General features: G+C 36.9%; 1 protein-coding gene across 1 annotated transcript in view; it reads right to left on the bottom strand.

Annotated features, from left to right (window-relative positions):
• The window catches only part of xpo4 (exportin 4), a 51316-nt gene that overhangs the window by 4989 nt on the left and 32869 nt on the right, over positions 1-13458 (bottom strand). Inside the window, exons 8-15 of the mRNA XM_055214718.2 lie at positions 12596-12753; positions 9368-9542; positions 8308-8484; positions 7903-8045; positions 7675-7820; positions 7254-7431; positions 3371-3530; positions 3008-3177 (exon numbers count right to left, since the gene is read on the bottom strand). Of these exons, the coding sequence (XP_055070693.1) occupies positions 3008-3177; positions 3371-3530; positions 7254-7431; positions 7675-7820; positions 7903-8045; positions 8308-8484; positions 9368-9542; positions 12596-12753 (1307 nt within the window). The remainder of the gene's footprint in view (positions 1-3007; positions 3178-3370; positions 3531-7253; positions 7432-7674; positions 7821-7902; positions 8046-8307; positions 8485-9367; positions 9543-12595; positions 12754-13458) is intronic.

Below are 13458 nucleotides of genomic sequence, written 5' to 3'. Positions count from 1 at the left end.
TCAAGACATGTAATGACAACCAGCAGCATCATTGTGTCAGATTTAGCGTAGCAAAATATTGAACGTGTGCATATGCTTATAAAATGTGTAATCCTGTCTGTGAACTCCAGGCTAAAGCCAATCTTATTATGAAATTTGGAGCATCAAAGTTTGATTTAAATAATTCATTTCACTTTAATTTCAATCTTTGACATGGCTGCACTATATTAAATAAAGACATAAAATAAATAGATTTAAAAAAATAAATAAATAAAAATAAATAAATAGATTTAAATAAATAAAAATAAATAAATACAAATAAATAAATAAATAAATAAATATAAAAAAAAACAGATTGTTTTTTTTGTATAAAAAAGTAAAAATCACAAAAAATGTGTTTAGCTGGGTTTTTTACATGCTTTTTTATATTTTGTAGGGTGACTTTATGTAGATATAAATAATTCATTTCACTTTAATTTCAATCTTTGACATGGCTGCACTATATTTGAAAAAAAAAATATATATATATATATATATATATATATATATATATATATATATATATATATATATATATATATATATATATATATATATATATATATATTCTTTTATTTATTTATTTATTTATATAATATAAAAAAGCATGTAAAAAACCCAGCTAAACTCATTTTTTGTGATTTTTTACTTTTTTATACATAAAAAAACAATCTGTGGGGAAAAACAATATGTGGGGAATATATATATATATATATATATATATATATATATATATATATATATATATATATATATATATATATATATATTTTTTTTTATCTATTTATTTTATTTCTTTATTTAATATAGTGCAGCCATGTCAAAGATTGAAATTAAAGTGAAATGAATTATTTAAATCAAACTTTGATGCTCCAAATTTCATAAATTTATTTATATATATATATTCCCCCCACAGATTGTTTTTTACATTTTGTAGGGTGATTTAATGTAGAAAAAAGTAAAAATCAAAAAAATGAGTTTAGCTGGGGTTTTCTACATGCAGGTTCACAATAAGAAAGAATATAGATAAATAAATTAACATATATATTCCCCACAGATTGTTTTTTACTTTTTGTAGGGTGATTTTATGTAGATATAAATAATTCATTTCCCTTTAATTTCAATCTTTGAATAATAAAATAAATGAATAAATGAATGAATGAATAAAAAATTATATATTATAAATATATATTTATTTATTTCCCCCCACAGATTGTTTTTTACATTTTGTAGGGTGATTTTATGTAGAAAACAGTAAAATCACAAAAAATGAGTTTAGCTGGGTTTTCACATGCATGTTCACAATAAGAACAACTGTGAACAAATCAATCCTTGAGTAAATGACTCAAATTAAATGTATTATTCATTTATGGTATGAAAAGCAACCAATTTAGACATCAGGGTAATTTATCATGTAAGAAACTTTAATATAGGGCTTATTCGATCTACGTCATCAATGTTCGCGGCGGCCATATTGTTGACATAAAACTGTCAGTCTGTCAATTGACAAGCGAGGCAGCGTGGGTATTATGCATGGTATTATCGGTGTAATTTTTTTAAAACCGCGCGATGGTGTGTGGTGTAATACACGGATTTTCTAACAACAGCAAAAAGAACCCCGGAATTAGTTTTTATGCGATACCGACTGTCAGAAAACATGAAAGGAAGGAGACAGAGGAGTTAAACCAGCGAAGGAGAGACTCCCAACAGCAAAGTCTGTCCCCATCATTTTACCCCAGGTAACGTTAGGGATATATGCTCACAGCAAAATCTGTCCCCATAATTTGATCACATATGGTTAGCTGTAAGCAGTGTCTGAAACTGCTCTTTCAAATGAGCTGCCATAAATTGAGACCGTTATTAAATTAGTATTTATAACTATATGAACATCATAATAGGTCTGGCATTGATAGGGAATTAAGGGCCGTTCACATAGTTTTGAAAATCGTTTTATATTAAAGAGAATAGCGGAGCTCACACCAAAACTATAACGATACAGATACAATGAACGACATCATTGGGATCACTTTCTGAGCGATTTTTCCCACCTGATTAAGGATAAACCATTGATAGCATTAAAATCTGTTTGAACTTCAAGTGCACGGCCACTTAAAATGAAAGTGAAGCTCATTGCTGAGGTCTATAACATTAGATTACCTCCAGTTGCTGTGAAAATTGACTACGTAATGCTTTTTAATCTATTACATTAACTAACTGTTATGCCAAAAGGTAAGAGATTACACAAACTATTAGATTCACTGTTTAGAGTTACACGAAACGCAGCGTGTTGAGGACATCTGCAAAAGTTTTTATTACAAGCAATATTAAAGGCAAGTGATTTGCGCGAGTGCCGTGAGCGAATTAGCATAAACGTATTGTTTTGTGATGTGAACGATGATATAGTTATCGATATAGTTATAGTTATAATGTGAACGGCCCTTCAGTGCTTGTATGATGAATGCGGATACTGTATGAAGGATATAGTTATAAATATCCGGATAAGTTACGGCTGGCAATAAGGACGGATCTTTACTTTATTGGGTCTATTTGATATTGTTCCACAATAATCAAGCTCATCTTCTCTTAATACAGACGAGATTAAGCCATTAGGCTACTGCTCCCCTCGACTCAAATCTACGTGCGGCTAGGGGCAGGACAGATGTTATGTCAACAAGATGGCCGCGGCTAGCGACTTCCGGTGTTTGCGAATAAGCCCTATACAACATCTGTATTATAAAAGAGGGTTGCATTGACAGACGTGGCAATTTACTGCATTGGCAGTTCAATGCAATCTGAAGTTTCAGGTCCAATACTAAAATTCTGCCAGCAGGTGGTGCACATTAAAAACATGTAGACGTCTATCAACAAAAGTCATCAGCACAAACTTCTCGCTCCCCCGTGCTTGTAATTTGGGCAGCTGTCCTGCACAGTTTTCGGCTAATTACACACACATTAAACCCTCATGATCTGCTTCTACATGCACACAAACCTCTCTCTCTTCTCCACCAGAGTCACCAGCAGCTCCACCGTGTCGTTGGCCAACTCTGGCTCCGAGCTCCACACAGACAGATTATTGATCACTTTCTCCAAAAGATATCCCACAATCCACTGCGCTCCCTCTGTGTCTGCTCCAAATGCTGTGATGAGGGGCACGCTGATCTGATGGAGAGTATCGAAAGAGACAGTAAAGAAAATGGGAAGACAAAAATCGAGACAGAAGTCATAAAACGATGTGTAAATAATGTCTAGGCCGCATGCCAGGTTTTCCTGTTCCACTCGGACACGTCGGCCTGCTTGCTTGTCGACCTCAATCTATCTTGTATTTAAAATGGAAACTCTGTGTTTAACTTACATGGCTGTAGAGTTTCTCATCCACCAGCAGATATGTCTTGGCCCAACGCCGAAGAAACCAGACAATGTCTTTGCCCATCTGAGGACTGAGCAGTTCAGTTAGACTCGCTCGTGTGGCCCGAGATTCTACCTCTGATGTTCTGAGTACCGCTGATAACAACCTAAAACAGAGAGAGTAAATCTTTGATTTATATATCCACCCGTCTATGTATTTATGTATATTTATATATCTCCATCTACAGTATATTAAAGGCGGGGCCTAAAGACACTTTGGAAAAAAGAAGTCGGGCCAAGTACCAAAACACACTTTTGGCCAATCAGCAGTAAGGTGCGTGTCTACTAACCGACATCATTGCCTGGATAGCGTAAGTGTGGGGCGGGTCTATAAAAAGAAGGTCCAGATTCTATTGGGGTAGGGGCCGGTTTGTTTAGGTGATTTCAAATGTCAACATTGGCTTTTAGAGATCATGCACCCCGCCTTTAAAATATATATAAGTGATACGGTTTGACTAGAACGACTCTTGTAGACTGTTTCATTGGACGCACAAGTGTCGAGATTAAGTACATAAAAGAAAACAAGGTGAACTTCTGGTCTGTATTTTTATTCGTCTGCCTAGTGGCTAAACTGATCTCTGAAACAAATACCTTGTCGAAAATAAAATGTTTTGGTTTGCTAAAGATGAGGGGAGAAAATGAGCATGGATCACAACTGTGCAAAGAGGTTTGGCAGCCAGTCAAGTATTAAAGGACCTGTAGTTAATGTTGTATACATTAATTTTACACAGTAACATTAGCTCAGTGATATGTGTTAAATATAATATATATTTATGTCATTTATTTCCCCTATTATCAGACATAAACTACTGTAAAATATAGCTGTTTGTTTATGTTGTTAATACTTAAACTGTCTATATATACACACATATAAACTTTATACACACAGAATATGACAGAATCTGATAGTCAACATCATTATTTATAGCATGGGTCTTCAACAGGGGGTCAGGGACCCTTGGTGGTCCGTGGTGTTATTTTTGGAAAAATAAAAATGAAGCAAACAAACATGCATTAGTAGGCTAATAATAAAAATATAAACTTACAATCAAGAGCATAAAGTTGCCATGATGAAATCTGTTATGTAGTATGCCAAAAAATATTATTTATAATGTAACCATCTTATATGCTATAAATGATATTAAATATAATCTAAATTTAATACATGTACTGGGGGTCCCTGCTCTATCCATTAATGGGTCTTTGGCCTGAAAACCTCTGATTTATAGGTAAAATGTAAAAGGGTTAAAGGAAAAAAGTTCATGGCAGTTCTGTCTAGATGCTGCAAGACTCAACAAAAAGCCATAATAACAAACACTATCGTTCCTTCACACCTCCATTGAAACAGTAAGAGGACACAAGAAAAGAATTACAGCAGCTTAACTAGACTGAAGGCAGACATCCCGCACTGCCCACTGAATGCAGCTCGCTGAAATGTTTCCCATTGTTTCTAAAGACAAAACCCCGGTGACATTTCAGAGCTGTGGGGTCGGTGACTGTTCTCGGGAAACTCGATCCTTTGCCCCAACGTTTTTCCAAAACCTCCACATTGACTGCTCGCCTCTCTCTATATCCTCTGACCTCTGCTTTGCGTCCCCCAACTTGTCATACCAATACAGAATCCCTATCTCTCCCCATCCATCAGCACAGCATCCAATCTGTCAATCATCACTTTTATCCCATTCCAAAGTTATGGAATAATAGGATGCATTAACCCCAAATCAGATTACAAACGGACTTGTGCTAAAAAAACACTTGGTCTCTAGGAGACCCTTCCAATAACGGCATAAACATGTCACTACAAATTACTCTTTGTTGGATCATTAAAATTGTACTATTTATCAAGTTTCTAGTTTGTGTCTCAATCCAATCAGATTAGCATCTGATCGAATATCAGCTTTTCTGAAAATCTCGACCACCTGTGAGCACAGAAAATTACAACATTATCTTACGCTGGTCAAACCAGCCCCGATTCCAAGAACCCTGGAAAACAATAGCTAAAATACGAGCCAATATCAAGAATTGTCTAGTTATAAATAGCTTCAGGACACACGTGACTACAGGCCCCTAACGCTTCTCTATGATGCTGGCTCTGAGCAGCACCTGGCCCGGTTTTAATTAAATAATGCGTAGGGAGTGGTGCTGGAGAATTGGCTGGCGCCGGGGGCTGGGGCCACTTGAGGGCCCCGTTCGCGTGGCAGGCCTGACTGGGAGCGTGCCAGGGCATTTCCCAATGGGCAGATGAAACGCAAGCACCGGGTGCAGATCAAACAGCCTGTGCTACACCATGCCTGGCCTCTCAACAGCATTTGAGTGATAAACTTTAAACACGAGGAGTCCTCAAGGCATTGTTCATCTAGGCAGCCAAATTATGGGTACGTTTTAGACTCCAGTGAAAACAACATTTGTCAGATTAGCTGATATTAAAAAGATATTTTAGCCTTTTTGTCTATTAATAGACACCAGGCTGTAGCTCTGTTTTTGTTTAATGTTAAATGTTTCAAAATAAATCTTATATCAGATAATGCTATCACTATATAGTATTTCTGCTGGAAATTTGATGGAGACAATTTACACAATTCTGTAGTAATGTCTGCTTTTTAACAAACTAGTGAATCAGATACTCTAATAGTGACATTGTGCAGAGCATATATTTGTGACGCTGTTCGGATAATACATTATTATTTTATGTCACCTTTGACAAAAATGATATTTGTTCTCAGGATGTATTATACATTCACATAAAATACCTTAGCTTAAATCCGCTTAATCCCGACCACGGGCTGATCCGAAATAACGCATTGTTGTTGGAATCCGCTACACGCCTTGTCCTCTTGAGTGCATGAAAGATGAATTAGATGAACGACGACATGCAAAATGACCGTGGATCGCATTCGAACTTGAATCTCTTATGATTACTAGGAACCACAATACAACCCGTTTGTGGCAGTCACATGCATCACAGCAACCCCTAAAGTGTGGTTCAGTTTCTTCATTTTTACATTTTGACTTTCATTATTTCAAGGTTTCTAGTTGTATCTTTAGTGATTTTGAAATTGTTTACTATCAAACTCTTAGGTTAAGGTTCAGTATTTTCACTTTAATGGCAATGAAAATAATTTTAGTAAATGAAATGCCTTATTTTCACAAATATCACTTTTGACTGTCTTTAGCTACAAAACCCTCTAAGTGCATGAAAGCTTTTGTGGCAAAAACTTTCACTTAAAATAATAAAAATGCACTTCTTTGGACAAGACATAGTTAAAGGGACAGTCCAGCTTTTTGAAAATCCATTCAGCTGATCTCCGAGTCTGGGGGTACCACTTTTAGCATAGCTTAGCACAGTCCATTGAATCTGATTAGACCATTAGCACCGCGCTCAAAAATAAGAGTTTTAATATTTTTCTATTTAAATCTTGACTCTTCTGTAGTTACATCGTGTACTAAGACCAACAGAAAATTAAAAGTTGCGATTTTCTTGGCATATATGGCTAGGAACTATACTCTCATTCCGGTGTAATAATCAAGCTTTTTGCTGCCGTACCACGACTGCAGCAGGCGCAGTGATATTGTGCAATGCCCGAAAATAGTCCCCTGCTATTGAAAGTTACCAAGAGGACTATTTTCGGGCGCTGCATAATATCAATAGGAAAAATATTGAAACTATTTGGATAATTTTGAGCGTGATGCTAATGGTCTAATCGGATTCAATGGATAATGCTAAGTTGGGACTCTAAAGTCACTAAAGATGCAACAAGAAACACAGCCAATGATGAAGTCAGAATTCAACTTGACATTCCTTACTGTTGTGTCTTGCAAGGTCCCTTTACCTAATAACTGAGTCTGTCCTATTGCATCCTGGGATTGAGGTGGCCTTCTCTCCAGGGGAGCCAAGAAGCTGTAGTGTAGTGTTGATATCCACCTCTGTAGAGTGTTTGATGGAGTATTCCATCACTTCTGAAGGTATTAATGGTGTCTCGCCCTGAGGGTCATCAGCCAAGAGGTAGCCTGATAAAACACAAAACAGCCTTTTTAATAGCACTGCGGTTAGTAGTTGCAAAGTTAATAAAGTAGTTAAAAGTTCTTCAATATTTTTACAGCAACTGCTTTGTGTAAAGACTCAAAATAGTTTGGAAAAAATCCCCATCATCCAACAACTAATAAAACAAATTGATTAAGTGCTGAAACTTAAGATCAGATGCCTTTGAGCGAACACCGAGTACAATGGCTTGGATACAAGATGACAAATACCTGACACTAATATGAGCCAATGAATGTCTTCGTAAAGGTCATCCAAAACTTTCCTGTCCACTGTGCCTGGGTCCGAAGTAGCCATAAGGTGCTGTTGGTGTCTCTGGAGTTGACCGTGAAGCCGTGTGACTCGGTCCTCCAACAAACTAAAGACAGAAAAATAAATAATTGTTCATTTTTTTTCCATTTACAGTGATTTCTCTTGAAATAACAAGGTAAGTTTCATACCCTGTGAGCAGAGGTATACAGTGGTCTGCAGCTATACGCCCCAACATGCCGATACTGGCCAGCTGATCTGAGAACAGCTCTCTGTCATCCTCCTGTAACTCATTAATTTCTTCCTCTTCATGAGAAGCGACACCATTTGCAGTCTAAAAGGGCAAATAAAGTGAATGACCAAACCCATGTGTGGAACAGCAGTTTCTTATATTGTCAGAGGAGAACAGTTTAAGACATTTGTTGTGCTTCATGCATTCCCACTATTATTGAGAACAAAAGAAGACCAGAAAAAAGTTACAAGAAAAGCTACAAATTATTCTTGTGGAGAGTTCAGTTTAAGAGACGTTTGACAATGTTAATAGATGTTTACAGCATGAGAGAATTCAAAAGGAAGGTGAATGCAGTTCTTCTTACCAGGTTTCTGGTGCCGTCGGGTGCTGCAAGGTGACACTGGATGTAGGAGTTGAAGACCTGCATGGCTGGCTGGACGAAACAGCCACGGGGGAAATGCTCGTCCTCCTGGACCAGCGTGAGCCAAGACTCCAGCAGCTTATCATACGCCTCCATGTACACCATGTCATCCTTATCCAACTAGAGACACAGAAACAAATGTGACTCCCTCAGCTCTCCGGTCCCACACAAAGTGGCCACATGGGCTGTTACAGTAGGTGATAAACCACTGTAAAGTTCACACTAGTGCATGCCTATCAAAAGGGCACTGTAAGACTTAGGACACACTTGATTATACCTAACCCAACCGAACCGTGTCCCAGCGCGATTGTCCCCCTCCCTACTCCCCCAGAAGCACGTACTCACACTGTACTTTTATTGATCCGAGCTCGAACACGCTTTCATCATTAATTTGCGATTGTTTTGAAATAACAAACAGGAAGTAAAGCACTCTCTTCTTTACACTGGAGCCCATTGCAATGTTAAAGGTCACATTCTATCTGATCCCATTTTTTAAACCCTAGTTAGTGTGTAATGTTGCTATATTAGCATAAATAATACCTGTAAAATGATAAAGCTCAAAGTTCACTACCAGACGATTTATATTCTTTAACAGAATTCGCCCTTCAAAGCCTACAGTGAACTGCCGGTTTGGACTACAACAAAGCAGTAAAAGGGGAGTGGTCGCCCAATTGACATCTCGCCTCTTGAACCACGCTTTACATCGTGCAGTTAATCAAACCGCGCCCGGGCACAGTATGTAGTGATCACACTAGTCAAACAAACCAGGATTAGGGGGTCAAACATTCTTGGGCACAGTTTGTATAATGTGAGTGTGCCCTTAATTTGGAGTAGGGAATGTTGTCAACATCAAGTATTTCACACAAGGGCCAAAGTTAAAAAATTCTTAACTGGTGTGCTAGAGCCAAAAAAAGACAAAAAAAAAAAACTAGAAAAGTACCGAAGAAAAGTTTGTAAATTTCACACTGCAAAGTGTGTAAGTTTGTACGAATGCAGTACTTACCACTTCCTCCAGGGCGGCACTGCGACCAAATGAACACGTAAGCAGTGTGAGACAGTTAACGAAAGAAGCGAAGAGTTCATTTGGGAGCGCTGTTAGAGCGCTTCGGGGAAATGTGCTGATTAAATTACTAATGATGTTGGAGATGCCTACGGCCTCAGAGTCTTCAATCTCAATCCTAAAAGTAAACGCAAAGAGAGAAAGTGAGAAACAGGTGGGACAGCAAATGTAACAACAACAATTGACTAACCTACAGTGGCATTTAAACCCTGAAAGGATCATCCTACAACTAATCTTCTCTTATTTTCAGCACACCTGATGCAGTTGTGTCTGGGGGTCTGAGATACAGTACAGACCTGAATAAACATTTAAAGTTTTCATATTCTCTGGAAAATGTATCTACAAGCACTGATAGCCTGACACTATATCTATACTGCATAAAATCTAAGGAAGATTTAAAGATTCCATCCGTAGTACCTGGATTCCCGGGAACACAAGTTTGTTTTCCCTCTTTGAGCTGAGGAAGAGCATTTGAGGTCTGCCTTTCCTTACGCTCCCAACTGGGTCCCTAACCCGTATCAGATGGATTTAAATTGTAAGCAGAAGAGTTCAATCACGGCAGATTGGCGGACCTGCCGCATGGCTTTCCGATGATGCAACTGGAAAAATGCTCCAGGAATAGGTGATTACAGAATGGCAGAGACAGAGGGAGGGAGGAGTGGGGAAAAAAGACCCTAACTCACTACGCCTACTTCTCAAATTCCAAACAGCAGTGGATGAGACTGCATGCGTGTTATTTAAAGCAGCGGGAATAGCCTTCCATCTTTATATCACATATGAGATCTCAGCAATTTTAATGACAGTACAGTCTTACATCTCAGTTTCATTTTTATCTCCTCGTAGTAAACATCTGGGGCAATTCAGTAAATTAAGTCCTGATTCAGATGCTGGCTATAATGTAAATTTCCATGTCAAAAGACGGGAATAACAACTGAATGAGTAGTTATGCTAACAATTCAGTTTCAGGGCCAGTTCTCATTAACAACTACATTAGTTATTAGCATGCATATTACTAGCAAACTGGCTGTCTATTAAACTCTCAGAAGAAATAAAGGTACAAAAGCTGTCACTGGGGCTGTACCCTTTCAAAAACTACAACTTTGTTCCTAAAAAAAGATTATATTAGTACCTCAAAGACACATATTTGTATCAAATGTATACATATCTGTACCTAAATGGTCCTTTTCAAAGGGTACCGTCCAAATGACAGCTTTTGTACATTTATTTCTGAGAGTGTATTGTGTACCTTTAAAGGTACAATTAACTGTATTTGAACCCCCTAAAATTTAACTGTACAAGATTTTTCCTTAAGGTACACAATAGGTCCTTAAGGTATAATATTTTTCTTTTCATATTTTTATGTTATATATTTAAACAAACCTATGCGAGTACAGCCCTAGTGACAGAAAAGGTACAGCTTTGTAGTCATGGCCGTAGCCAGGGATTGAAAATTACAGAGGTCCAGGGTGGGGTGTTAAGAGTTAACAAATGCTATCCCAGGTGAAAAAAGTGCACTTAAATAAAATACACTTTTTAAGTACACTTAGTAAATGTACTATTTTTGTGCAATTATTTTGTGGCTTATATATCACATTTGTTTTCGATACTTCTTAAAATTAAGTTAAGAACATCTAAGTGTTATTTTGAGTCATTTCAATATAATCACTGGCACTGGTATTCTTAATTTTTCAGGTAAACTGAAGTACTGCTCAAGTAGAACTTTACTTTTAATAAGTATATTTGTGGCATAAATGTACATTTTGTACTTACAAATGTACTTGCTAGTATTTAAGTGGTTTAAGAACATTGAAGCATACTTTATTTTTTACCTGGGATCTAAAATAATCTGTCTTAACCTTTTTACACTTGAGGTACAAACTCTGTTTTCGGGGATGGACTTTGAACTGCTGGATTATTTATTACTTTTTCATGCAACAATGTTTATTTTGTAATCATTTTAATAAGCACGATTATATAACAAAAACGTTACAAGACTTTAAACAAGACCTTGTTTAGTGCTCTTACTGTTTTCAGCATGACTTTGTTAAAGGTTAACTTCTAAATTAAATGAAATAACAGAATTCTTAATGCTTATGTTTTGTTGAGTTTAGATTTACTGTTTTACGCTATGTGTTTTAACACATTTGGCATATGAAACAATGACAAATAAATAAACTGAACTGAACTGAAACTGAACTTTTATTTAAACCCAATTCTTCTACATCTTTGTACCAGAGTTATTTTATGTTTTTCGATAGTGTTGTTGATACTCTTACAGACATAATTATGATGATTACTGCTTTTATCTTACCGAATGTAGTATCAGCTATAACCTGCTCGCGCTGAATGATGCGTCTTATTTGATAACTTTCAGTTTCCATGTTTCCAGATATTAGTACGAAAAACAATTGGCCTTAAAAACAAAGTTCATCCAAACCTTGTATTTCAGAAATAAATCAGAGAAATCGCTAATACTAACCCTACACCCAACAATCACTTTATAGATAATGTCAAAGTGTCACATAATTGCTAAAACACTACGTCTAAAGAGGATTTTTAACAATGGGATCTGGTAACACTGCAAATTCTGTACCCGCGCCGTCGCAGCTTAAGCCAGTCTTCGTAATTTTACACTTAACTATGCAGTAAACTATCCAAACTTAATTATATATGCGGATTCGTACTGAAAACTAATTAGTCATTAAGAGAACTTCAATTTTTTTAAATATTATATACAGACCTCTGTGACCTCATAGCCGGCTACGGCCATGAGTGTAGTATCTATAAAGGACATATTAAAGCTTTATTCTGCATGACCATATTCTACATCCCTTAATCAGCCCCATACCTAAACCTTACAACTTAATAAATAAGCAGAAATTTAGAAATTTAGCTAAAGTTATTTTTTGTGACTTACTGTTTACTACATAAAATCATTTAACATAATATTCCATTAAAATATAACCTTGATTTCTTTAATATTGACCGATTAAGGCCTTGTCAAAAAAAGAGATGCTCGATTTCTCTGACGAGATTTTTGCTTAAACTTCACAGACGATGTCACATACGTGTGAATGACGCAAATCAAAACTAAATTCATTTCACTAAATATATAAATAAGGAGCCAAATTTCACCAACTAAAGCACACGGCTGGAGGTTTAGACACTCACCCATTGATCATGTTGAGCAGTCCCTCCACCAGATGTGCCAGGTAGGTTACCTGAGCGTTCTCATCAGGAAAGATGGGGCCATGCATGGAGGCTAGCTGGGCCAGGCACTGAAGAGAGTCCTGTGCCATGTCTGAATCTTCTCTGATTTTCCTGTGCACCTAAAGGAGAGAAAGAGAGAGAGAGACTGTGAATCAATACTCCAACAGGTTACATTTTCTGACTCATTACACTTAAATAAACCAATGCATAATCTTTTCCAAAACACGCTACAGTAGCATACCAATACCAGATCATCACTGGATACAATAACAAAAGCATTACCTCTTCGTCTTTCTGTAAACAACTAACATAAATATGCATACCATAAAAATCCTGACTATTATAAACCAAGTTTAAATAAAGTAGCATATAATAAACTACCATCCAATATACTGACGTGATCAAAACAACCTACAAAAAAACATAAATGAAACAAAGTCCCCTAAAAATTCTTATCACAGCTCACCAACAAACTGAAATCCATCTCCCTCGGAGGCATGACATCAAAAAGCATGAAAGACAAAAGAGAAATAAAAATTGGATATAAAGCGCTCTCTTGAAAGAGAGAAAGAGAGGAGCGTGTATACCCCTGTTTGCACTGCACTACTGTAGTGTTAAAACTAGACAGGCCCCCTGAAAGAGTCCATGAGGAACTGCAGACTGGCCCATGGGCAGCTGACAAAACACACGGGCTGGGGAGAGTCTCACACACAGTCTCCTTGAATCATAAGGAAAAGCCCCTCTAATTGACATACAAAAACATACTTTCTCCCTCTCGCCCTTCTCTTCTGCTCTCTCTTAGTCGCAGATACACAAATCTGTCT

This window comes from Misgurnus anguillicaudatus, chromosome 17, assembly GCF_027580225.2.
Source record: "Misgurnus anguillicaudatus chromosome 17, ASM2758022v2, whole genome shotgun sequence".
NCBI lineage: Eukaryota > Metazoa > Chordata > Actinopteri > Cypriniformes > Cobitidae > Misgurnus > Misgurnus anguillicaudatus.
This window is presented reverse-complemented; position numbering and strand designations above follow the sequence as displayed.